The 26,795-nt window shown below is 40.2% G+C and overlaps 1 protein-coding gene across 5 annotated transcripts in view; it reads left to right on the top strand.

Moving 5' to 3' along the window:
- Nucleotides 1-7,074: 7,074 nt before the first annotated feature.
- CTSC (cathepsin C) overlaps nt 7,075-26,795 on the top strand; it is a 36,806-nt gene continuing 17,085 nt past the window's right edge. Inside the window, exons 1-4 of one of the 5 annotated variants that reach the window (XM_040964373.1) lie at nt 7,075-7,352; nt 9,325-9,470; nt 15,324-15,408; nt 26,587-26,665. In XM_040964373.1, coding sequence (XP_040820307.1) covers nt 7,181-7,352; nt 9,325-9,470; nt 15,324-15,408; nt 26,587-26,591 — 408 coding nt within the window. In that variant the 5' untranslated portion in view covers nt 7,075-7,180 and the 3' untranslated portion in view covers nt 26,592-26,665. Of the gene's footprint in view, nt 7,353-9,324; nt 9,471-15,323; nt 15,595-17,321; nt 20,797-26,586; nt 26,754-26,795 lie in introns of those variants that run through there. The other 4 variants (XM_040964370.1, XM_040964372.1, XM_040964371.1 and 1 more) reach the window with 4 other exon arrangements.

Genomic DNA, 26,795 nt, shown 5'->3' with positions numbered 1-26,795 from the left:
GTGTTTACTAAATCTCTGGACTGCAGGAACAGGCCATGTCAAGATATGGATCTTCATCATCCACATCTAGGAAAGCACAGTCTAGGTTCTTCACTCAAAGATGACATAGTGTTATCTAAGTGACAAATGACTATCCTCAACACAGCATATTACTTCCATTTTATTGTTATTACAAATAAATTGACACTCAACGTTATAAAATTTCTCATTTTTAGGACAACACATATTATCATATATTATTCATAGAAACAAAAGCTCTTTGAAATATTCACAAACTGGTTTTTAAGATTTACTTATTTTTATTGGAAAGGCAGATATACAGAGAGAAGGAGATACCGAGAGGAAAATCTGTCCACTGATTGACTCCCCAAACAGCCACAACGGCCGGAGCTGAACTGATCTGAAGCTAGAAGCCAGGAGCTTGTTCCAGGTCTCCCACATGGGTGCAAGATCCCAACGCTTTAGGCCATCCTCAACTGCCTTCCAAGGCCACAATCAAGCAGCTGGATGGGCAGTGAAACAGCCAGGATTAGAACGGACAGCCATATAGACTCCTGACAAGCGCATGCAAGGCGAGGGAGGACACTAGCCAGGAGGCTAACGTGCTGGACCTGACACATCCTTTAAGAATATAAAGGGAACCTTAAAACAAAAAGCTGAGAAACAGTTGTGTAGTGTGATAAACTAGCCTGGGCAGGCCCACAAAGGTAACTTTATAATTTCTTCCGTCGCAATGATAAGCTCTCATTGGCTGAATTTTCATGTAGAGAAATTTCATTGCTCAGTCCTTCTGCCTTCCTTCTCACGTTTCTTGCTACCTTTGTTTTTTTTTTTTTTCTTCCCTCTGTTTTACTGGAGGAACAACGAGTAAATACTGACCAAGCTCCTTGTCAAGACTTAATGCACACAAATAATGCAACTCTACCATCAAGGAATGTGGAGGCTACAGGAGAAGACCAGCCATCAGATAATTGCAATGAACTATGAAAACAGGAACAAGGAACTATAGGAAAGAGAAGTTGACATCTGCCTCTAAGTTCAAGATCAGAAGGGCAGAAACCTTGAGACATCCAAATATCTGAACAAACAGTTACACCTCCTCTTTCTGCTCAGGAATGGACCTCTGATTTTGATCAGAAGATTCCCTGCTGTGACTACCTGTGGAGATGCCGGGATCCCACCTTTCCAACAGAGCACCTGTTGTGGAGTGATGTTTGTAGATTCCAGCTGTCTGACTTCAAGATCAACTCAGCTTTCCATTGAGACCAATAACTAAATTCAGCACAGCTAGCCATTTCTGCCAAGGCAAGCTGCTCCTTGAAATTTTTAGTCTTGCACCAGAGTTCTTCATTGGACCTGCTCAGACGATCTTAAGCCTAAATTTCATTCTGCTTTCTTTTTAAAGACTCATTAATGGGGCCAGCTGAAGACAGACATGATAGTTAAGATTCTACCTGCAAAGCTAGCATCCCATATGGGTGCCATTTTGAGTCCTGATCACTTCACTTCCAATCAAGCTCCATACTAATGTGCCTGGGAAAGCAACGGAGAGTGGCTTTAAGTTCTTGGGCTCTTTCACCCATGTGGGAAACCCAAAAGAAGCTCTAGTCTCCTGGCTTCAGACTGACATAGTTCTGGCCACTGTGGCCATTTTAGGAAGTGAACCAGTGACAAAAGATCTCTCCTTCTTTCTCTGTAAATCTGCTTTTCAAATAACAATAAATAAATCTGTAATCATATTAAAAATATATTTGGAAGACAGTGTGAAAGAGGGAGAGAGAAAGAGAGAGAGAAGAGGGAGACAGAGAGAGAATCATCTATTGGTTCACTATCTAAATGCCTGTAAGATCCAGAGCTGGGCCTGGTTGACATCAGTAGCCAGAAACTCCATCTGGGTCTCCCAGGGAGGCAGCAGTAATCCGGGTACTTGGGCCATCTTGTGCTGTCTCAGCATGCTCTTAACAGGAAGTAGATTGGAAACACAGCAGCACTGGATTGTATCCCTGTCACTCTGACATAGGATGTCAAAGTCCCAAGTGGTGACTTATCTCTGAACCACAATGCCTGTCCTTCAGAGTTACACCTCTGAATCCCTCTACCCAGTTCTCCTTTCTTTTCGCAGATGTTTCACCCCAGTGTCATCTGAGTGTCTTCCTTTTTCATTTCTCCAGTTAATTTTCTTTAATCAGCTTTTAAAAATGTTATTATTCTTCATGAGCGTTTTGTAGGTATAGGAATCCTCCTCTGTCCTAACCTTTCTCTATCGCCACTTCCCCCCCATATTGCTGCAATAATATAGTCTTTTAGTAATAATTACAAATTCAACATTCTGCTATTTAAATGCATCATGGCACTGTAGGTAGAGACAAAGGCAGAAAATATACTTTCGTATTGTCAAGATATCCAGCCCTCTTCCTACCTCGGTTTTTTTTTTTTGTCTTTTTGTTTTTTGTTTGTTCGTTTGTTTGTTTTTGTTTTCTCCTTTCATAGGCACTACCCCCTAATAAGTTACTTGAGCCTCAGTTTTGTCAGGCATGGGAAAGAAATTAGGGCATATTTCTAATACATTTTTATGACAATGAGATAATACATTATCTTTAAAATATAAAGTCATAAAATAATGTGGAAAATGGTATAAGAGAAGATGACCCCAGCTTTGGTTCTTGGGATCCGTGCAGAAAACACAAGTGAGTACAAGACAGTGGAACAGCAGCCAACAGTCAGAGTGGGGACAATCTCATCAAAGGCAAGAATTAGTTTGCTCAAAACAAAAAAGCATCAAAAGTGCGTGACTGCTTACTTCCTTCTATTCTCAAAATAAGCTAAGAACTTACCAACTGTCAACCCTATTACAATTATTAGTGTTGCCACAGCGTTGTAAATATACATGAAACAAAGCCCATCATACAATACTGATGTGTTAAGTTCTTCTATTTCTGAAATTGTTCTTTGTTTAGATGTGCATTCTAGTACAGTGGCTTTCCAATTTATTTCCAAGGCAAAGAACATGGAAGTCATAATGTTATTTGCCAAACATCATGAAAAGTAAATTTATAACCTTCATACTACTTAACAAATATTTGAGCACTCACTGTTTTCCAAAAGCTATTCAACATGCTAGAATTACAATGAATAAAATCTAAAACTTCTATGAACATGGAAGAGTTCTCTAATATAAATAGTAATAAATGCAAAGAAATCTCCACTGAAACCTATATTAATTCATTTAGTCTTCTTACCCCAGATAAGATAGTCATAGGGAATATAATTATACATGTTTTAGAGATGTAAAAACCAAGCCATGAAAATAAATAAAACAAATTTCTCAAGAATAAACAGCTAGTTAGTGTTAGAGCCAGGCTTCAGAGATAATCTCAATGTCATTAATCTTTTTCAGTATTATTTTTTTAAAGATTTATTGTTCTATTTACAAGGCAGAATGACAGAGGGAGATGTACTCTTTGTTGGTTTATTCCCCAAATGACCACAACAGCCATGTGTGGGCTAGGCCAAAGCCAGGAAGGAATCAAAAGCACCATCTTGGTCTCCCATGTGGGTAGTGAGGGGCTGAAAACTTGAGTCATCTTCAGCTGACTTCACAGGTGCATCAGCAGGAAGCAGGATAGGCAGCAGCATCCCTGGGCCTGGAAAGGCACCTGGACATGGGAGGCCCGTATGGTAAGCTCCCTAAACCACAATACCAGTCCCTTGCCATTAATCTATACCCAGCCATTCTCAAACATTTTCTGATTCAGTAAGTATGCAAATTCATGAATTGCTTCTAAATAAATTCCAGAGATGCTGCTGTTGTTGCTGCTGTTGGTGGTGGTGATCCTACTGGTTTAAGGCCACCTTTTTGAGAACCACTGTAAAGCAACACTGCCTCTCTTTACACCTATGCGTAAATACAGGAACCTAGCATCAAATGGTTTTGCATACAAACTCATTTTTATTTCATGTCATTTTAACATATAGAAAATTTGGGGGAATGTAACTTCCATATAAATCTCAACAGAAAACTGTACTTTGTTCTCCTGGGAACCGGGCCAAGAGTGATCTAGCAGCAACTGTCCAGTAAGTCACTTGAGGGATTATCTGACAAAGTATTTGAGTTATATCTCATCTGCAATCATTTTCATTCTCAAAGTCTACCTGCCACTTTTACCTTAATTCCACAATTTTACATAGAGTTGTGGTGAGCCAGTATCTGATTGTTCCATGGTATCTATCATATTTATATTTGGAGCACCCTATGTGATCAAATATACGTTATTGTATCAGAAGTTCAGTTAAAATATCTTTTATAGGTGCCAACATTGTGGTGTAGCAGGTAAAATCACCCCCCTTACATCAGCAACCCATATGGGCTCTGGTTCATGTTCAGGTTGCTCCACTTCCCATCCAGCTACCAGTGAATGGCTTAAGAAAAGCAGCAGATGACTCACGTGTCTGGGCTTCCACCAGCCATGTGGGAGACCCAGATGAAGTTCCTTGCTTTGGGCAGGCCCAGTACTGGACTTGGAGGCTATTTGGAGAGTGACCCAGTGGTGGAAAAATATCTCTCTATATATATCTCTCCTTCTCTTTCTGTAATTGATTTAAAATATGTTGTGTGTACGTATATTTGCTTCTCTATATTACTTTATTTTTATTCTAAATAAGTAGGTTACACATGAATTTAATTTCAGAATAAGAATTACTACAAAAGATTTGTTATTTTGGATCCAGCACTGTGACATGGTAGGTTATGTCTCCACTTGTGGAGTCGGAATCCTATATGGGTTGAGTTCCAGATGCTTTGCTTCTGATTCAACTCCCTACCACTATACCTGGGAGAGCAGCAGAGAACGGCCCAAGTGTTTGGACCCATGCACTTAAGAATGGAAGAAGCTCCTGGCTCCCAATTTCAAACCCACCTACCTCTGGCCCGTTGGTCCACTGGGAAGTGAACTATGGGTAGAGAATCTCTCTTGTCTCTCCTTCCTGCTCTGTAAAAAATAAATAAATGTTTAAACAAAATTTTTGCTATAAAATTCAAAGTTCTGATACAGAAGTCATTAATTTGTATTTAGTTTTGAAATACAGTTTGGAATTGAGATTTTTAGAAAGACACTAAAGCAAAAATCAAGGCACTAAAAGCCTGTTCTTGACTCTCAGTGACTGGCAATATGACATTCAGGAAATGATTCAGCTTTCATTCTCTGCATGTCATTCAAAAGAACCCACTGGCCTCCCAGATCTCCCAAGATGCCCATGTATTTACCATTCACCGAATAAAGACTATTTTACACAGTTTTCACAATTAAGTGTGCTACTTTGACTCTTCCTGTAAAAGAAAACTCCAACTTGACTGACTCTACAATAATAATGACCCGATGCAAATGTTAATGCAACAACTGCTAGTATATTTTCCCAGACTTAGGAAAGCAATGATGCTCTATTCCTGTTTAAGCAATACGCATGGTAGTTTTGAATCCTAAAAATGGTTTGTAACATTGGCCAGGCATGATAGCTCAACAGCTAAATCCTCATCTTGCATGTTCTTGGATTCTATATGGATGCTGGTATGGGTAATGCTGCTCCATTGCCCTTGCAGCTGCTTGCTTATGGTTTGGGAAAGCAGTGAAGGATGGCCCAAAGCTTTGGGACGTGGCACCTACGTGGGAGATCAAAGAAGAAGTTCCTGGGTTCCAACTTTCGATTGACTCAACTTTGGCCATAGTGGCCATCTAGGAAGTGAAACAGAAGATGGAGGATTTTTTTCTCTGTCTCTCCTCTCTGTAAATCTGGCTTTCCAATAAAAATAAAGCAAAGTTTTTAAAAATAAATCTTAAAAAAAAAAGGTGTCTAACAACTAGTACAATAAGGCTTTTGCCTCTGTCGTCTGTACTTACATTAAAGCCTTTTCACCTCTGAGCTTTCAAGGGCACTTCCATTTGCCACACTGAAATCAGCTTTCAGGCTTAGAAACCAAGATCAAGATATTAAGAGTACTTACGTTAACACTCAAGGGCACTTTCTGAGTGTTTGAAAGCCAGAATCTAAGAAAATAAAAGTAAATAAACTGAACTTGCTCCACTGAATACTTCTATGCTGGTATAAAAGGTATTCATACATATATACATATCTTCCTCTGGTCAGTGTGATGGGGCTGGAGGACAGGGGCACAACTCGTTTATCAAGATGTCAACGGGCCTGACACCTGTCAGAACAGGGGAACAAAGGTGCTCCAATTGTCAAGGACAGACAGGAGGTTACAGAAGCCATCATAAGAAAGGGTGGTCTCTAAACTGAGCATGGAGACACCTGGAAAAATTGCTACCTAGCAGTCATCGGCCACCAGACTGGCACATTGGACATGCTCCTAAATTAGCCTTCTGCCATCAGTCTTTTTGTCTGCCTGGGCAAGCCACTTTCTCTCTTTTTGCTCGCTGGCTTTTTACCTATGAACTGAAAGGGGTTGAGCAATATTATCTCTGATGGGTCCCCCCTCCACCCACACTATCCAATTAAATCCCATTAAGGTAAAAAAAAAAAACCAATAAAGTTCCAGAGGCAGGAGGAGAGGTCAAACGCAAAATGAGCAAGTTTGCACAACAGGAGTTCTCCTGTGGGCAAAGAGATAAACAACTGTAACAGGAAACCAAACAAAACCAAACAAATAAAAAGGTAGTACGAGATGAGAAAGGAAGAGAGAAATTTTCAGTGTTGGCAGCGCCAGGACACTCTTGAAGGGAAAATGGAGATAAGGAAAGTACAAGGAAACTTCAGCTGTTAGGTCTTCTCTCTCCTTTTCTCTCTCAAGCTGACACAAGGAGCAAAGTCTGGGTCTCCATGGCTCGTTCGTGGCTCTCAAGTTCTTATTTTATTCATCCTGGTCATGCAAAATTTCGAAAGGTCCCTTAGGCTACAGAATCAGTTGCAGCGCTCTGCAGCAGGTCAGGGTCAAGCCGCAGCCCGGGAGGGGCGGCGCGAGCTCTCCCGCCCCCCAGGTGGAGGCGGGACCTTTCCCGGAGCCCGGCCCTGTCCCCACCCCCACCCCAGCGCCCCGCCTCGCCCCGGCCTCGGGTTTCCGGACCCCTGGCTATTTCTAGGCGCGCGTCGGCGGGTCTGCGCTTTCGGATCTCCGCGCGCTCCTGTCCCGGCTGGCTACCTAGCTCCTGCCTAGGCCCCCGCCAGCATGAGTCCGTGGTCCAGTTTGCCACTGGCCGCGCTGCTGCTGTTATTTTCCGGGGTATGCACCGTGATCGGCGACACACCTGCCAACTGCACTTATCCCGAGCTCTTGGGCACCTGGGTCTTCCAGGTGGGCCCCACTGGCTCTCAGCGCGACACCAACTGCTCGGTTATGGGTAAGCTGCTGGCGCCTCTAGACTCTCTTGCTTTTTTCCGCGTCGGCGAGGGATTCGTCCGTGACTTCCCTTTTCTGTCACTGAGCCCTCGCGGTTCTACCCACACACCAACATGCCACCCCCACCCTCGGGGCACCGCGTGTGCTGCGGTGGCAGGCGTTCGGGAGGGTCCCTGGCCCGCCAAGTTAAAGTTGACCCGCGAACTTCCGACTGCACACTTTGTTTACCTGGAACTTAAACGCCTTTTCGAAACCTTTTATTTCCCCTCTTCATTTTGTACTTTTCGGTCTGTTGTTGGGTTTGGTTGTTGGAGACCTGCGGTCTTATCAGTCTCTGGTAAATCTGGCAGTGGTGGGGGATCGGAGCGGTGAAGACAAAGGAACTCGGACTTTCGAGGATACAGCAACACTTTCTCCTTCAGCTCCTTTGTGGGAAAGCGTCCTGGAGCTCCACTGATTTATTTTTTATTTTTAGAAAAGGCTGTCATGTTTTGTATTAAATTCAGTTCTGTAAAAAAAAATTTTGAACACCTCCCTGCACTAGGCCGGTGCTGGTGTTGGGGAAAGGACAGAATAGACTCAAAGAGGGGTAACACATTTTATGGTTGATAGGGAAGATATGACACAAATAATTACATTTTTTTTAAAGTGCACAGAGCACAATAGCCATAGCAATCCTGTAGGGGGTCAGAAGGTAAAAACTCTCCGCCAGCATGCATGGGGCTGGTCCCCAGGGGACAAGTTGATGCTGCAAGTCCTTGGAAGGTTGAGGTAGGACTCTACACTGTTTCATGCATTGTAGGAATATGCAAAAAAAAAAAAAAATCTGTACAGAAAGAAACTTTTTACCCAGTAATTCTGTTTAGAAATACCTTGAGCCAAGTGGAAAACCTGACCTCAAGAAGGTTTAAAAACTATGTGCTCTTCAAAACACTTGGAGTTTTCCAGTGCTTTCAGGCAACATGTGTATCTCTTTAATAACAATAGCAACCTCAACACAGTGAAGAAGAGGAGACAAATAGAACAGTGTCAGAAAGATCACTCTTGCCCTGGGACTTTGACAGAGCGGGTGAAGGGCTCAGCTCTCATTTCCTTGTCAGCAGAACAAACTGTCAGAGGCATTGGTCACTGAGACAGATATAACCGTCTAACTACAGGTGACTGGTTGACGGTTTGCCATCCTGGACATTATAAACATTGATTGGTTTGAAAGTTGAGGTTGAAGGTCAGGACAGAAGGGACATCAGGATTTGCACGGTGTTCAGCTCATCCAGGTCAAACAGTCATCCGAGACCAGGAAGCACTCTCCCCAGAGTGGAGATGTGCAGATGAGGGCTGCTGAACCCTCTCGAAGAAGCCTCTCTGCCTGCACATTCACTTTTCACCTTAGTGGAGGTTTTAAAGATTTCCAGCCCTCCAAGCCGGTGTTCGTGTCGGTACAAATCAGTATGGTAGGATAAAAACTTGGGGAGTTAGATGGATAACCAGGGGGCAGGATTCAGAGTATGAAGTTCTAGAATCGGGGCTGTTGAGGACTGGACTTACTGCTCATCCTTATGACCGAACAGCCGCTCCTTTGATCTCGTGGTCATATTTGTGGTTTTTCACTTTTCAACTATAATTTTTGTCTTCTCATTTTTTGTCTTCAGTTTTTAGAACCTTCCTATTCCTCAGTTGAAAAGTTTTTCTGTTTGGATGTGATGCCAAAATAGAGGCTGCACTTTCGGGTGGGGCTCCCTGCCTTCTAGGAGACATGGTGCTTTGTTTAGGAACCTCGTCGTGCAGGCTTGTCAGATCCCTCTGGGCCTGTGTAGAGGTGACAAGTGAGAGAAATATTTCTTCACAACCGGATTAATACCAAATTCAGTAGCGCGAAAGGAAAATGGCCCAATCAAATAATGGAAATACTTGAGAACATTCTTAGGGTCATTGATACCCAAATAATTTCCCTTTTGTGGCACTTTTTTCTTTAGGACGACCAGAAAAAAAAGTAGTTGTGCACCTGAAGAAGTTGGATACAGCATATGATGACCTTGGCAATTCTGGCCATTTCACCATCATTTATAACCAAGGCTTTGAGATTGTGTTGAAAGACTACAAGTGGTTTGCCTTCTTCAAGGTTAGTTTTTATGTTTACATATGCATTTATGTTTACAGTAATTTGATATTTGAAGCCTCTTCTGATCCTAGGACTCTGAGAATTTTAGTTTTAAATTACAGGAGTAACCATGGTTGATTTCTCTTTAGAGAAATTAAATGCGTTACTTTTTGTCACTTTTCTTTAAGAAGTGATTTTTGCAATTAAAAAATATCTATCTATATCTGAATGTGTGTGATTTACTGTATTTAAGCTTGGGTTTCATAGGTATGACTGTGTTCTTAATTTGTTTCCTTGACCACTACATCTTCGTTTTTAAGTGTTGCCTTAGTCATTGAATACATATTTCATATTGAGTAGGAAGGGCTGATAGGAAGATTATATGTTTTTATGGGGTTTAAATCATCTTTATCAGTGGATCTGACTGATTGATCTGAGTGACTTGTTGTAGAAATGCAGTGTACTGAATATATTGGTATGAATAACTTGCTTGACTAAACTAACCAGCGGAAATGGAGAGCATAGAAATCACTTGAGGGGCTAATTATACTAAAAAGTAGGTAACCCAGCCTGCCAAGCGTGTTTTTCCCTCTAACTAGGAAAGAACGCATGTTCATTCTCATGTGTGTATATACTGTTTCCAATTGTATGATTCAAAACAGTTTAGCTGAGATTATGTTCCATTCTGCATGTTCTTCTGAAACAACTGGAACTTTGCCTGTAAACCTAGTGTTCAGTGGTTCAAGTGGACTGAATCTACAAGTCTGAAACTGTTTCTCACTGCATGTAAAATAGGGCCTAAATAAAAACAGGCTTTTAAGGGGGATATGACTTCCAGCTGTTGGAACATCTGGTAAGAGTTGATCATTTGGAGATACGTGTGGGAAAGTGCAGAATGAATCTCTTAAAAGACAGCAAAAGAGAAAGCAGCGGAAGAGGTGTAACATCTAAGTCTTGTAATTTCTCATGTGAGTTTTGAATTTTCACCATGATGTAAGTGCTCCATCTGCGGTGACTGTATTTATTAGAACAGTAACTTCTAGCGGTTTGTTTCATAAGTGGCATTTTTTTTTAACCCACGAAATCCAAAGTTTTCAATTCCCCGAAGACTTTTACTGTGACATTTCTTTCAAAGTATTGTAAATGGTATATCCGTTGTTAATTTTCACATTTTCTTGTGTGCTCTGGATGGGCTGATGCAGCATAATAGGCTAATGTGAAAGCAAAGCATGGGTGTTAGGAAAAGTTGTCCCTCCTCTAGTGGCTTGGCTGATCTGATATTCAGCTAGTAGAGCTACTCTGTGCACGCTGGCTGTTGGTGCTCAGCAAGCCATTTATTATGTACTGTTCTAAAATACCATAATGATATTTGTGTGAATCTCAAAAATTGTTAAGTGTAGATAGTAGATATGTTCAACTGGAGTAGAATTCATATTGATGAGTTTGGGACTTTGCTGACCTCTAACAGTTAGCTGGTCACAGTCCCTCAAATGTTCTTTGCCTCAGATCCAATCATTCATGGAATTGCTACACAAAGGGGCACTTAAGGCTCTTGTTACCAGGTGCATAATTTGCTGTCATCATCCTCTTCATCTCTTGTTTGGCTCCTAATAGACATTTATTTGTGGCTGACGGTAAAAGAAGTGTGTAGTGACTTTCAAACTACAAAGGAACCTTGAGACCAAAAAATAAAGAGAGAAGCCCCATAGAATCAGGAAGAATTTATGAGGACAAGTTGTATACAAGATTGCAGGTGGGGGGAGGCTGGTGTATTCCGTGCTGCAGCCAAGCCTTCTCAGCATCAAACAGTAGAAAAGGCCAGGTTTTACTTGTTCACAGATCATGAGAAGGCTGGGGCTGGACCCTAAGTTACACCGTTCTCTCACTATTCTCAGACATCTTCCTGGGTTATCTCACCTAATTAGAAAAGGCTGGGGTAGCATTGAAACTTTATGGCTGAAAGTTGGCGAGTGAGGCCAACAGATGGTCACCTTCCCTCAGAGTGAGCAGGGTTCAGTACGGCATTATGGTCCTTTGCTTCCACACAGGTTGATGCTTGCTTACAAATGCAAATGGATGAAGTAATATTCAGTTGGGAAATGTGTTGACTAAATAGACATATAAAAATCATTTACCAGTTTGACTTAGAAACATTTCATTCTTTAGTTCTGCTGACTTGCAGAAACTAGTGGGGAAACTTTTAAATCATAATTTAATTACCTGAGAAGAGACCAGGAAGAGTCTCTCTTAGTATCTTTTTCAGTATGTTGTCAGCTTTGAAGGGAGTGTCCAGAGCCAGCAGGGACAGAGGGGCTACCTGGTGGCTGCATGAGGAATCGAAACACTTTTTTGGAATCACAGTATAAACTGACTTGGCATTTTGCCATAGTCTTGGGATAGTGTCCACGTTAGACAAGAGTGAAGTGCTTTTTAATGCCAAACAATGTGAAAATATTCTGTGCAAGTGAGAATGATCAGCTGCTACAGGTGAAAAGTTAATGTTTGCACTAGGTCTGTGGAGCCCTGCCTGATCACGTGTCTGCAGAGCGCTGTCCGGGTGGGTGCTCGCTCAGCAGAGATGGTACCCTACTGATTTTATTTTTCTACTTGACAGAAACATTTTCAGAGCCATGTTTTATTTGTTTTATTTTTTGTTTTTGTAGAAAAATTTAAAAAACTATGGTGAGGAATTAGGCCTTATGACAGGGATCATAAGTTCAGGAAATAGAGTATATTATACATAGTCTTTGTTTTAAAAACTTAGATAGTTTAAGATAATATAATTTGTAGAATGATTAAAACCATCCTTATTTATTTTTTTTTAACCAGTATAACTGTAAGTGTAATGGGAATTGGTTTAAAAATTTAAGGAAATTTGCAGAGTGGAGCTGAATAGATAATAGGAGAATCAAACATTTTTACTGACATTTGCTAACACAAAATCCTACTGGATTTTACCACAAGCATCATGATATTTGTCTCCTACTGTGTGCTGGGAAACCCACTAGAAAGAGTTTATTACTCCAGAAAAATACAAGTTTGTTGAATGAGTAAAGCACAGGAGGATTTTGTCCATAGACTTAGAAAATATTTTTTAGGTTAAAACATAAGTAGTACTTGCTATTCAAATCTTTATTTTATTTATTTGAAACACAGAGTTACAGGAAGAGAGCCACAGAGAGAGAGTAAGTTTCCATTCACTGGCTCACTTTCTAAATGGCTGCAGAGCTGGAGCTGGGCTCAACAGAAGGCAGGAGCAGGGAACATCTTGGTCTCTCACGTGTGTGCAGGAGCCCAAGCACACAGACCATCCTTCACTGCTCTCCAGCAGCAATGCATGTACTTGAATATGACACGGAACAGCCAGGACACTGTAATGCACACCCTTGCTATTCAATTTTAAGTGTCTTGTGTAAATATACCATAATCCATTCAAACTATTGCCATTCCAAAAATATTACACTGCGACAAACGATTGCCCCATACACCTGCTGTCATTCCTCTGTATTGTTACTCATATATCATTAATCATTTATTTTGCACCTTCTAACTCACATGTATTTCCTTTTTCCCTGTTCAAATTCCTTCTATCAAATTACTTCTAATTGTTCTTACTCCCCATCTTGTTTGTTTAAGGTTTATTTTACTTATTTGAAAGGCAGAGTAACAGGAGGAGATAGGTCCTCTAGTTCATCTTCAGATGGTCACGATGGCTAGGGCTGGTAGGTCAAAGCCAGGAGACTGGAGCTTCTCTGTGTCTCCTGCATCGTGGCAGGACCTCAAAGCACTTGGATGGGATTTCCCTGCTTTATCCGGTGCATAAGCAGGGAGCTTGACCCCAAGTGGGATAGCAGAAATACAGAACCGTCCTCTGGTATGGTTTGCCAGCTAACCTGCTGCACTGCAGTACCAACCCACACGCATTTATTGAATAGATGATGCATACAGAGTGCTTTGTTAGGTTCTTGATCCATCTCCCGCTTCCTGTGAACAGCATCCTGCTATCCGAAAAGGAGGAAGACAGCTCTGACTTGGTATTGATGCCACTCCTTTTGCTTGGAACTTGTTTGGCTTAATTCTGCCTACTCAAGCCTCGTCTGCAAGATGAACATTTTTCCTAATTTGGGCTTCTTAAGTTCTTGTTTACTCTCCTTGAGAAAATCAGGCTGGAATAGAGCTAGACTGTATATTGTTTATATAACTCCAAGCTATAAAAGGCTTGGAGGATATACATCTTGACACTGATTATTGTTGAATAGTTTGACAGGAAAAATGAGGTGTATTTTCAAAGCACTTATCCTGCTCAGTTCCCTCCAGGCATTAGGTCACTTTGAGTTACAAACTCAGACACACATAATATCCTGGGCACCTAAGCATTTTTAAAACCTCTTGGAAAACAATAAAGACTAATAAGGGCTGTGGCAAAATGAGTACTTATCTAGAGGCAATCAAATTCAAATTGGATTTTCTCTTACAAATCTGGCCAGCAGATAGCATTGGCAGTTGTTTGGGCCAGCTTTTTAGGCCACCATTTTTTGGGCCACCATTTACCATTTGGTGATAGTTGGCAAACTGGCAAATTTGTAGGTTTTAGAAATATTGGAGTATGAAAGGTAGCCAGCCTTTTCGGTGAAAACGCAGAGTAGCAAAACCAAAGGGAACATGTCTCAGAATGCTTAATTGTATCCCACTGGATGTGGTGGGAGGATAAGTGATTTTTTTTTCTTCTTTATGTTTCTATGTACTGTGCTTATTTTTTGTTACAAGCAGGGGCAATACCCTGCCAGACAGCAGCCCATCCTCCTGACCACGTTGCCCAGAGGAAGGATGTTCCATGAAACAAACAAAACTCTGAAAGTGTCCTCAAGTTAAATCAACTTTCTAACCTTATGTGTTTTCTCATTTCACTTTCTCTGGAGCAATACAAGAAACTGATTGGGCTAGTTGGGAAGATGTAGGGAAGGAAATCCGATTTCATTTTGAAGATACGCCAGAGCTAAAGATACATGTGGAAGGGAAGTCTTACTATGACTGAAAATTTATTTAGTGATATTAAAGTGACTGTTGTTGATTTATAATTAAGTTCTTGTTTGCATTTCTTTAGTACAATATTTTTTGCTTTAATTTTTTAAAATTTATTTGAAAGACTCTGAGACATCTTGTATCCACTGGTTCACTCCCCAAATGCCTGCATCACTAGGGGTGGAACAGACAGAAAGACGCAAGGTTTCCACGTGGAAGGTTATGACCCAAGTCCTTGAGCCATCACCCGCTACCCATTAGGACACACGCTAACAGAAGCTGCAGGAGCCAGGACTTGAACCAGGCACTCTTACGTGGGATGCAGGCATTCCAAGCTACAACTTAACTAACATACCACAACAATAGCTACCCTGATTTTGAATATTTACAGAGATAACTGCTGAAAATACAGTGTAGGTGTTTATAAACAAGTTGCTACTAGCACACGGTAATAGTGGAAAGAATTCTTATCAGAGAATTTGCCCACTTGTGTGCCTGTGATGTGTAAATTTCAAATTTGTATCAATGATGAGAAATATGGACTGTGTATTATTCAGTAAAGGTTTCAGGAATCTGCTATTTTCCTACCATCCCTTCTGGGTTCATTTGTAGAATGTAGTAATTTTCGGAGACCTGTTATTGAGACAGTGCAATTTTTAAAATGCAGTTTTACTACATTGGATTCCAAATTTTTTTTTAAACATCCTGAGGTTTGCTTTTAAGATGGTTTGAATTGAGGCAAAGAAGCAGGAGTTTAGTGCTTAATGCGTACATGACAATTTGATATGCTTTTTCGTGATGGTGCTTTGTTTCATCCTAATGACTCCGTTTGCCGTTATAAACTCTTTGTAGGATGTCACAGATTTTATCAGTCAGTTGTTCATGCAGCTGGGAACTGTGGGAATGTATGATTTGCCACATCTGAGGAACAAACTGGGTGAGCTACATTGAAATATTTTTAACTTTCTTTTTAGAAGCAAGCTTTCCTCCTCCATAGTGGCTGACTCAAATCAATACCTGTTTTTATCAGAGAAAGGGCAACTGAAGACTCTGGTCTTTGTCTTGACTTCTTCCCTCCTTGCGCTTGTCTCCTGCTTCTAACTTGGCTGCATTGTTTATGTGAGCGATTTTCTCCTTTCGTAGACTCCCTTTGCACACAGGAGATTTGCCCTCCCAAGAAAGATACTTGGGTCCTGAGTCAACATGACCCCTGAAAAGTCAAGACCCAGTTGAGACTTCAGCTCTCGTTCTTGAAGTAGCCTTGCTGCCTGCAACTGCTTATCCTTCTGGAAAGACTTCTTCCAGGGAGACCATCTGAGGCTACAGTAGATTAGGTCTTGGCTGCAATAGACCAGGTAGCTCTTTCTCACAAATTGACAGACCTGCCAACTCATCCTTGTAGAAGTCACCAACTATTTTATTTTTTAAAGATTTATTTATTGTTATTGGAAAGGCAAATTTACAGAGAAAAGGAGATACAGAGAGAAAGAACTTCAATGGCTGAAGCTGAGCTATCTGAAGCCAGGAGCCAGCAATGTCTTCTAGGTCTCCCATAAGAGTGCAGAGGCCTAAGGCTTTGGGCCATCCTCTTTTCCTGGATGGGAAGTGGAACAGGCAGGACATGAGCTGGCACCTGTATTGGATCCTGGCACTTGCAAAGCAAGGATTTAACCACTGAGTCATTATACCTCATTATACCTCATTCCACCCAGCTTTGTAAAACTGGCTTCTGCCAAGAACATAGAATATTGTGTGGGAAGAGGAGGATCTTGTTTGTTTTTTGTTTTTCATTTTTTACATTCTGTTCAAAGCTTAGGGAGACATTTAAATCATTACTTACATTTGGTCAAAATTTAGATGTCTAATACTTCAATAGAAAAAAAATGCATGTTTCAGGAATAAAGTTGAGAGGGACTTACCCTTCCTTCTATTTTATCATAACATCGTTTCCCTTCCTCTTTTATTTGGCTCTTAGTAGAAGTGAAATATGAAAAAGGGAACTGGGCAAGTGTTGGTCTTCTTTGTCCTAAATCAGCATTTTCCATACTTTACAATGGACTGGCAGTGGCCACACAGCTGGGTAGGAATTTCTTCTTGCTGTGTTACCGTTTCATCTGATTATTCTGAACAGATTGCTCAGCAGCTGGTAATAACTGATGGAAGTTAGTGGTAAAGCTGACACTAAAAACGTCTTCCTTTCAGCTCTGTATAGTGGTAGATTAGAGATTTTTCCTCATTTTAGAACTTCTCATGATTTTTGACATATAAGGGAGAAGTAACAGAAAACCATCCCAAGATAGGTTCACCATTGTGTTTTCCCATGAGAATAAAAGGTACTCTCAGAATGTGGGTTATAAAATTCTGTCCCAAACCTCCTCACATTTCCTCTTAGTAAGGGAGACATCCCCAGTGTAGAAAAGATAAGCCATTGTATTTGTTCTGTGAATGACATAAGTAGCCTTGCATCTCAGCATAGATTCAAGTAGCATCAAGGTTACATTTAGAATCTGTAGAGTGTACATGTTAACACAGCTAAGTGAGTGGAAGGTAGCCTGTTTCTTAAGTTCATTGCTAAGTTATGTTTATACTGGGGTAGTTACTTTCACATACACGTGCTTCGTGAGTGTATTGGCTGCATGCACACTACATGTTGCTTAAGCATCCTGCTTGAGAATGGCTTTTTGTGAATGTCTTCCATAGCATTAAAATATGCCATGCTCTCAAAAATAATAATGCTGATGTATATATATATATATTTTTTTTTTGCTTAACTGGAATAAATGTGATTACATAGTAAGAGACAAATATGATCCTTGTTGGCTTATAACCTTAGTTTTTATTGTCTTGTAGTTATTAAATAGAACACTCGTTGAGGAGCTCTTTTAAACCCACAGCCAAGAACAAAGTTTGGTGCTAAAAGACAGAACAGCCTGCTGCAGTGGACTCTAGCAGCTACAGTCCTTTCTGGAATCTGTTGGCATGTAAAATGCAGAGGAGTCCTGCTGACCTACCTCCAAGTCCCCTGCCCTCCTGAACATTTCCTTGGAGAGTGGTGACCGCCGTTTTGGAATGTGAACAGCCAGCGACTGTGCAGGAGCAGGACAGAAAGGCTGGAAGAGATGAAGTCTGGTGCCTTCGGCCCATGCGCAGCGTTTTTATGAATGATGTGAAACTTTTTTTTTTTTATCTCCCTTGGATATCCTTCTTTTGAAATGAGTTTTTCAGACTGGATAGGAGTTGAACTTTGTGTTTTGTTTTATTCACATTTGAGTTATCTTCTGAGCGCTCTCCTTGCCTGTAATTACCTTGAGAAATTCCAGAAACTATTGGAAGGAGAACATATTGCTTTGGGCTTTTTAGATAAAAGTTATGCATTGGAAGATGGTCCTGTGGAGGGCATCTTTAAATGAAGGGGGGAGGGGACAGGCCGGGAAAGCAGCTTGCTTGGATAAACCAGGTTGTTGAGGGTAGCCTTTGCATGACCTGGCATATTTCTGGCCTGAGATTTCGATGGTGTCATTAATACTTAAAAGAAAAAAAAACAATCTTAGATGTCACCCTCAAGCCAAGAACTTGCCATTGTATTGGTTTTTTAAAACCCTAGAAAGTAGGTATGATTAGCTTATGGCTATGGAAAAATGAAACATTAGTCTCTTAGAGTACTTAAGTTCACACAGCCTCTGACTGAAATGCTAGAGAGCTTGTCTTACCAGCATGAAGACTTCGCTGCAGTTAAAGAGGGAAAGGAAGGCCACTTCACAGACTAGTCGAAGGAATGTGGTGTCACACGGGGTAGAGTTTTCTGGCAAAGTCCGATCCATCTCTAGTGTGAGTATTGGCTCGATAGGCTGGGATATCTGTTTCCCTGGCTCTTGTTGACACTAGAAAGAAGGACTGGCTTGAAGCTAGAGCTTCATTATCTGAAACTAATGAAGAAATACTGACTTTCTTGCTTAAACCAGGGTTCTTTTATTCAAAACAGATGCTTTCTCATTCCCTTTGTAATCTCAAAAAATGGGAGGGGGTGGGGTTTAAAACTTCAAGATTAATGCCCTTGCCAAAATGAGTGACTCTTAATTAAGTGACTGCTCACACTGGTTACTAACATCTGGCTCTTTCTTGCTAAACGGTAGATTCTTTGTCTTCCTAACTTGGTTTAAAGATGGTTTACATCATTCCCAATGAAACCTAATCTGTGGGGCAACACCTAACACATCCTGTCCAAAAGGACTCATTCCTGCATCTGTGCTGGAGTAAAACAGTCTTTCTTTAGCCAGTTGCTGGCCACTGTTATTTCAGGTGGCATTTTAATGTTATCAAGAGAGTATTAGTCTGCTTCTAGGAAGAGAAAATTTCCAAAAAAAAAAAAAAGATAAATTAACAGTATAGCACTTGACTCTTACTTGAATACTTTCTTTTCTTTCTCTCTCTCTTTTTTTTTTTCATCCCACTTCTGGACCTTGATGCCATACCCTGTGAATTTCCCTGGCTGTCTCCATCAGGGGCAGACATGCCAGCACCTGGTTCCCACTGTACTGTTTTCTCCCAGACTGAAGAGGTGTACTTCTCATTGCACAGCTTCAGCACTCAGTGTTATAGGTGTTTGGAGAATAAACCACACATCTCCTTGCTTTTCACAAATAGTGCAGGTTTGCAAGTAATTCGTTTTGTGCAGTTCTAGAAACACAAATCAGGAATGTTGCTGTTTTACATGTTTGACTCTTTGTTCTAAAAAAAAAAAATACTACCTGGTTACTTGTTGCCAGAGCTCAGAAAGAATTGTATATTTTCAAAATGTAAATACTGCTGTCATATCACCCAGTATTTTTAAGGATGTATTGTATATGTAATTTGGAAGGGTACTGAATATCTTTTGTTTGTTTGTCTGAGTAATTTTGCAACAAAATGTTTTTATTATACAAGACAAAAATTTTGTGGGTAGAGCCCCACAATAAAATAGTGCACAACATCCCAATATTTCCAGTTTCCTGATTGTCTTCTGCTCTGATCTCTAACTCCCAAAGGACAGGGCTCAACCCATGTTCCAGGGTTCTGCCTGGGCAGCACAATGCATGACATAAAAACCTTCAATAAATATTTGTATAAGAAAGGAAATTGACTAATATATCATTGTGTTATTTTATTGCTTTTTTAGGAGGATGTTGTTAACTTTGTGGTCTTAGATGATATGGTGAACCTACGGGTCATATTTGTGAATTAATTTAATGGGAAAGAGGTCAGGCTTTTAAATTTTGTTCAATTTATTTATTTATATGTGTTCTATTATTTGATTGAGCCCATAGAGGCCCAGATGGCGCTCAAAATTTAGAAAGTTGTAATTTTCAGGACTACTGGGTGCTAATTGGCTGTCAGAAGGATCGGAAAGCTCTGGGACTGCAGAGTTTCCCAAAGCCTGGAGAACAGCTGGGAAGTGTGGCTTGCTGTAGGCTGTAGTATACATAGTAAGCTAGTTAGAATCGTGGGTTAAGGAGATGGTCAGATGAACTCTCACAATTTCTTGTCATTTCACAATTGAAGAGTTTGTGAGTGAGTGGGGAATCAGGCCAAAGCCTGGCTATTTTACTGAGTAGTAAACTGTTGCTCAATGGATTTTTGAATGTATAGGAGTATTTTGTTACAAACTGAATTTGTTTTCAGCACTAGTAATATACAAATCTATATTCTCTCATTTTTACATGAACTCTAATAGCCAATTGTTTACTCAGTAAAGACCTGAAAGTTATTGGTGAAATCACTGGAACAATTTCCTGGCTGTTTTATAGTTCTTTGAAATTTCACTTTTAAAATAAATGTTTCAGCCTAGATATTAAGCAGAAAAGTAGAACTAATTCTTGAAATTGACATAGAAAGTTGGTTTCTTTTGAAGGAAAGATACAATGCCCTTGGATGGATTTTATGCAAAAGCAGTTTAGTGAAATGTGCCTGTTCTCTTGTTGCCATTTAAATGACTTTTGCTCTCACTGTAAACTTTACAGCAAATGAAAACAGTTAATTTGCATTTATATAAACAAATGCATAAATGGAATGATGTTCTTTTTCAGTTTAGTTGGAATGTAATATCTCCATGCATAAACTAATAATTGAATCATCTCGCATCATGCTAGGGACTCTTCTAAAATGGTAAATTATTACAATGGATTAGATTAAGATGACCGAAATTTTCATCAAATATTCTGTAGTATTTTTGTATACCTATATCAAATTATATACAAGTATTGCTGCTTGTTTTGAAACATTAAATGCATTACATATTTGAGTTTGATTCACAAAATTGTACCCTATCAAAATATATTTCATGTTAATATTCTGTGTGAAATATGCTTTCTTATTATGTGGCTGTAACAGTCTTCGACTCTCTTTTTTAGCATTAAGTAGTCTTCAAGGGTGGATACTTAACCCAATAATTACAGTACTCATATTTTCTTAATTAAAAAAAAAATTTAAATAGTGATATTCATGACTAAAAGGTTTTAATATTTGGAAATAGAATTTCTCAGTGTGTTTAAAATGCTTTCAAATAAGCATTCCAGTAGATTCTGACATGTTTTTATTAAAAGCATGCAAGTGCCACTGCTTTAGAGGAATTTAGAGAGCAAGAGATTGGTGTTAGAGACAATTACCGTTTACTAGATTTTAACTGAAGCATTTGCTTTATAGATGAGTAAGATGGAAAAGTGACCATCACTTTGATGGATCCCATTTGAAGCTGTGAAAAAGCTTTCCTTTTAATGTGGCTGACGGCACTTAGAAGAGAGCAAAACAAACTTTGACATTTTTCTGTGTTTGCATCATTACTATTTGCTGATTCTGGTTTCTTTGCAGGTATGCTTAAGCCTAGTTAGTTTCTGAGGCTTAGCTGGGTTCAATCAGAAAATATGCTCACATCCATTTCAGCACATGTGTTAGAGAATTAATTTACCATGTCCTAACCATCTTGGAGGTCCTTATTAGCACATTTGCAAAACACATGATTGTCTTGATATGGGGACTGAGGGGAGTGCCTCAGTGTTGCTTCAATATTAAACAAGAATAGCAGTTGTTTTCAATTTTATATTTTAGATATTAATATTCCATTATTCCAGTGACCAGGGCTTCTTCATATTTGTTTTGTATCCAATCAGGTTATAATATACTGTTGATACAGGATCGTATCAATAGTCTTGTAATAATATTGTACAATATTGTTTTTCTTTGAATATTTATTTGAAAGGCAGAATTACAGAAAAGAGAGCCAGACAGATCTTCCATCCACTGGTTCACTCCCCAAAGGACTGCAGTGGCCAAAGCAGTTAGTCTGAAGCCAGGAGACAAGAGCTCCTTCAGTTCTGCCACATGGATGCAGGAATTCTGAGACTTGAACCATACTCAAAGGCCAGGAGCATGGAGCTGGGTCAGAAGTGGAGCAGCTGAGATACTAACTAATGCTTGTAATGGATGCCAGTGCTTTAGGTGAAAGTGGTGTTGGCTACTGATGGGCATGAATGAAGTCTTAAATAACTGCATCCTTCACAACAACAGATGAGCCTATCTATATTGCTCCCTTTTTGATGTCCTATAACTTTTTATATCCCTCCAACTTCAGCATCACCTTTATCCTTCATAGCCATCCAGTGAACTTCGCTATCAGTCATCACATAATCATCTTTCTCATAGGAAGAAATGAAGGCTCACAAGATGTGACTTGCTCAGGGTTACATAAATGATAGGTGGCAGAACTGAGAATTAAAGGGCAGTGGCCTCTTGACTAGACTGCCCTGTCTCCTAGACGTGGTTTATATGAAGTAAGGTATTTGCTAAGGATATTATAAATCAAGAAACCAATAGAAAAAGGTTTAAGTGATTTTTTTCCCTCAGGGTTAAAGAGGTAAGTAATAAATTTAGGACAAATAACTTAAGTTCCAAAATATCCTATGGCCTTTTTTCCAGGTGGTTTAGTATTGCTAGATAGGTCTGATTGGATAGTTGATAAAAATGAGTGGGGAATTGAATAAGGGGTATTTTGAGAATGTTTGGCGACTTGTTGGTATTTTTAAAGAAGCAAATAGATATTGAATGATAGTATTTTTCTAAACCTGAGTGCTAGTGTTTGAAATTTCTTTAGATTTTAGGAAATCATCCATTTATTGCTATAGAAATGAATGAATGCATAAATGAATGAAAGTTTAAATTATACCATGTATGAACGGCAATTTTCAGGGGCTGAGATTTATGTAAATGAACTTGCTGAAGAGATATTCAACTGTGTTTCACTTGGATAGCATGGCCAGAATGGCAACTTCTCGTCATTGATGATGTCAGAAATTATGGAAGAAACATTCTGCAGTGACAGGAGAATTGAGACATCCTGAGAACATTCAGATCGAGGCAGGAACAGGGGTGGTGTGGGTGGTTCCACAGGGAATCTCTGTGTCCCACAGGCTGCAGTCGGGCACACTGGGAGGAGCCCCGTGCTGTAGCTCCTCCCTTTGAGAGGACAATTTCAGCTTCTAAAAGAAACCACGTCATTTCAGGTTGTGAATATTACAGAAGGAAATCAGTGTTAAAAGGGAACATAATTATCAATTTAATGTATCAGAAAAAACACACAAATGGATAGTGTTGTTATAGGGTCTAAGAAACAAAATACAAAGTTGAAGTTTTTAGGATTACTTTCAATATATGAATAATTCATATGTACACATTAAGGATTATGTACTTGGCTATCTTGCTAGTAAAGCAGAAGGCCATGTAAGCACGGAACACAAAAGTTTTGAAGGGGACTTTTAGAACTTTCTGGGTAGACTTGAATTTGTTCATTAGGCTACAAGATAGGGGAAAGAAAATTTGCATTTCTGAAGTAATACCAGAGTTAGAACTTGGGTCTCTGATAGCTTGATATTTACATAATCCTATTGATTATAAACTCCTAAGCTTTTCTCAGTTTCTCAATTTACTGTTGAAATGGAGCATGATGTTTGTTTATCTTCTATTATGCATCTTTTAAAAGATTGTTTCTTTCTTTGAAAGGCGAGGAGACACAGAGGACACAGAGGTTATCCATAGGCAGATTCATTCCCCAAATAATCAGAAGAGCCAAATCTGGGCGAAACCAAAGCCAGGAGGGCGGCAGGGGGCAGACACAGGGGCCACCTCCCGATGCCATCCCAAGCACCACTGTGAAGCTGAATAGCGAGTAGAACACCTGGGACTTGAGCTTCACCCTCTGACATGGAATATCAACATCACAAGCGGCAGCTTAATCTACTGTGTGACAGTCCCAGCCTCCTAGTATATGCTTTTTAAAATTTGCATATATACTAATCAATTGCTTTTAGTGTCAGACTGTTTCTTAGGCACTGAGTAAATGAGAAGTCCTGTCCTCGTAGCGTGTATGGCTTTGTGGCAAGAGCCTCATAGGCTGTCATGAAAATCATGTAGGCTTAGTGAGTTTGTCCAACATGAAGCACACAACTAGGGAGATGAGGTCTATTATTATCCATGTTTTGTACATGAGGAGTCTGAAAGCGCAGAGAGCACAAGTAGCTCGCTCAGGATTTCACGCCAACGCACGGCAGTTGCATTCCGTGCCGCAACCCAAGCCAGAGGGTGATAGCTCATATCTCTGCCCTGAGTTAAAAACTTGACAGAATTACTAAAAAGACTGACATGGCCAAGGCAATAGAGGTTCCTGTGTAATGGGAAAACAGCCATCGAAATTGCTGGAAAGATTTGTTGTTGGGTAGCAACACAGACCTGACTCATAAGTGAGTTACTCTTCCAAAATTAAGGGGTTTAAGTTGTTTTTTTTATGAAGTTACTAATATTAGATTTCTTTGTTCTACAAAAATAGAGAAGTTTAATAATTTAGTACACAGGCTAAAGCTCCACTTTGTTTTTAAAAATAGATGTATTTATTTGAAAGAGAAAGGGGGACTCTCTCTCTCTCTCTCTCTCTCACCCTCCCTTTCCCCCACACATCTTCCAATCCCCAAATGGACACAATGGACATGTTTGGGCCGGGACAAAGCTATAAGCTAGGAGCTTCATCAGGAGCTTTTTATGTGGGTGACCCAGAACCAAGCACTTGGGCTGTCCTCCACTGCCCCTTTTAGGCCATCAGTGGGAACCAGGATCAGAAACAAAGAACAGGAACAATGTTTGTATGGCCATGATGCCAGCCTCACAGGTGCAGCTTTACTGACCATGCCAAAGCACTAGCGCCATTCCACTTAATTTATGTTCTGAGAAACACATTGTAAGTTAGAGATGTGTTAATTCAAAAATGCATGCAATGTCCCTCATATAACATTGCAACTAAGCAGCAGCACACTGCACAATATTGGGTACTTATGCTTATGAACATGTGGCTGGCATAGGGTAGGGCTGAAAAAGAGAGCTTTGACTCCTTTTGCTCAGCATCATGACAGAGCATCCCACCGTAGATTTCTATCTCCCAAAGATCCATATTTGAAATATACTTTCCATTGAATATGTATTGCTGATTCAGAGTCATAAAGTTAAGAAAAAAAGAAATGTAAGTCAAACCCCATTGTAAGTCATGGACTGAATAATAAAAATGAATCTGAGTAGCCTTTCCACACAATTCTCTCGCTGCCATTCAGTGTTCACCATCCTGTGTGTGGTTTTTTTAGCAGAAATAGGAGCAATTAGCTGAGTACTTGATGGTGAAAGCATTCTTAGCTGACACAGATGAGTTCTGGGCTATCCTGACCTGCTAATACTGGGGCAAGGTGTGTGTATCGGCAGCCAGGCGTGACTCCCCTCTGCTCTACTGTTGAGTGAGTAATGAATCCTAGGATTTAGACCCTGCCTTTTTGGATTCTACAACCACACATCCTTAACTCTACCCCCATATAGGTTTTGAATGTAGTTTTACCTAAAATGTAGTTTAGCACAATCACTCTTGTAAAGTGGATGTAGACAAGCTATAGGCCTATTTTGCAAATAAAATTTTATTGGGATATGACCAGGTTCATATACTTATGCATTCATGCACTTTTTATGTTACTGAAACAGGTAGAGTAGTTGTGACTGAGACTTTCCATTCTGAAATCCTAAAGTGTTCGCTAATTTGTCCCTTAAGAAAGAAATTTACTAGCCTCTGTTGACAAGGAAAACTAACATCCGTTAGATTAGATTAGGAGTTGCAAAATATAGACCATGGGACTAAACCAGCCTACTGCCTACTTTTGTGTAAATTAAAGTTTTATTGAAACAGAGCTGGCCCCTCTGTTAATATGTTTGTGCTGTATTTGACTTGTTTTCCTCTGCACTCATAGTTGAGTAGTAGCCACAGATTTTAATGGCGTGCAGAGCCAAAAATATAGGCTGCCTGGCTTTTCTAAAGGGTGGTTACCAACTCTTCATTTCATCATGCAATCTCAAAATGTTTATACCTTTAAGGTTCGTGTATTTTTTTCATTCTCCTCTTTCCCTCCCTCCCTCCCTTCCTTCCTTCTGCTCTCTCTCTCTCTCTCTCTGTTTCTTTCCCTCCCTTCCTTCTTTGGTTTGTTTTGTGTTATAAATGGGAGACCTGAGAACTCATGGTCTTGTAAGTGGGTAAATTGATCCAGGAAAGAGGACTTCATTTTATAGAGAATGTTTAGCACTTGTTATTATAAATTCCTGATGTGAATCTTCTGTGACTGGAAAGACACAAGATATGGTTGTGGGATGGCTGGAGGAGAACTTGGGTTCTGCCACTTCAGCAGCTCTGTTGCCCGTCGAGGGAGCCACTTGACTTCACTGAGCTGAATCTCCATTGCATCCTGGATAAAACCCTTAGTGGGAGGATTAAATGAAGGTGCTTCTGTAACATTCCTGAAATGTGGAAGTTTCTATAAAAATGCTAGTTTCTTCCCCTGCCTTTCTTTCCCAAGGTGTTTTATTTTGTGCAGTTTGCTCGGTTGGCCAACAATGCTAACCATTGGGACATTTGTTGTTCTTCCTTTCCTAGATAATTCTCAGAATGTAACCTCTCAGGGTGAAGTCTTTGTTTTAGTTGGCACACAGTGCTTTTATCTTTAATGATGAAATGGACTGGATTGCTGAACGCAGATTTCACTTGGCCTTTCCTTCCCTTTCTTGATTGCAGTATAAAGAAGAGAAAGGAAGGGTAACCAGTTACTGCAATGAGACGATGCCTGGATGGGTGCATGATGTGCTGGGCCGGAACTGGGCTTGTTTTGTTGGAACAAAGGTGGGAAGCAACTCTGAGAATGTGAACATGGACGTGACCCACTTTGAGAGTCTTCGGGAGAAGTGAGTTGTCACAAGAGAAGCATACATGTAGCTGTGTTTATT

The sequence above is a fragment of the Ochotona curzoniae genome, unplaced genomic scaffold (assembly GCF_017591425.1).
Source record: "Ochotona curzoniae isolate NIBS_2020 unplaced genomic scaffold, NIBS_Ocur_1.0 scaffold_3223, whole genome shotgun sequence".
In the NCBI taxonomy this organism is placed as follows: Eukaryota; Metazoa; Chordata; class Mammalia; order Lagomorpha; family Ochotonidae; genus Ochotona; species Ochotona curzoniae.
This window is presented reverse-complemented; position numbering and strand designations above follow the sequence as displayed.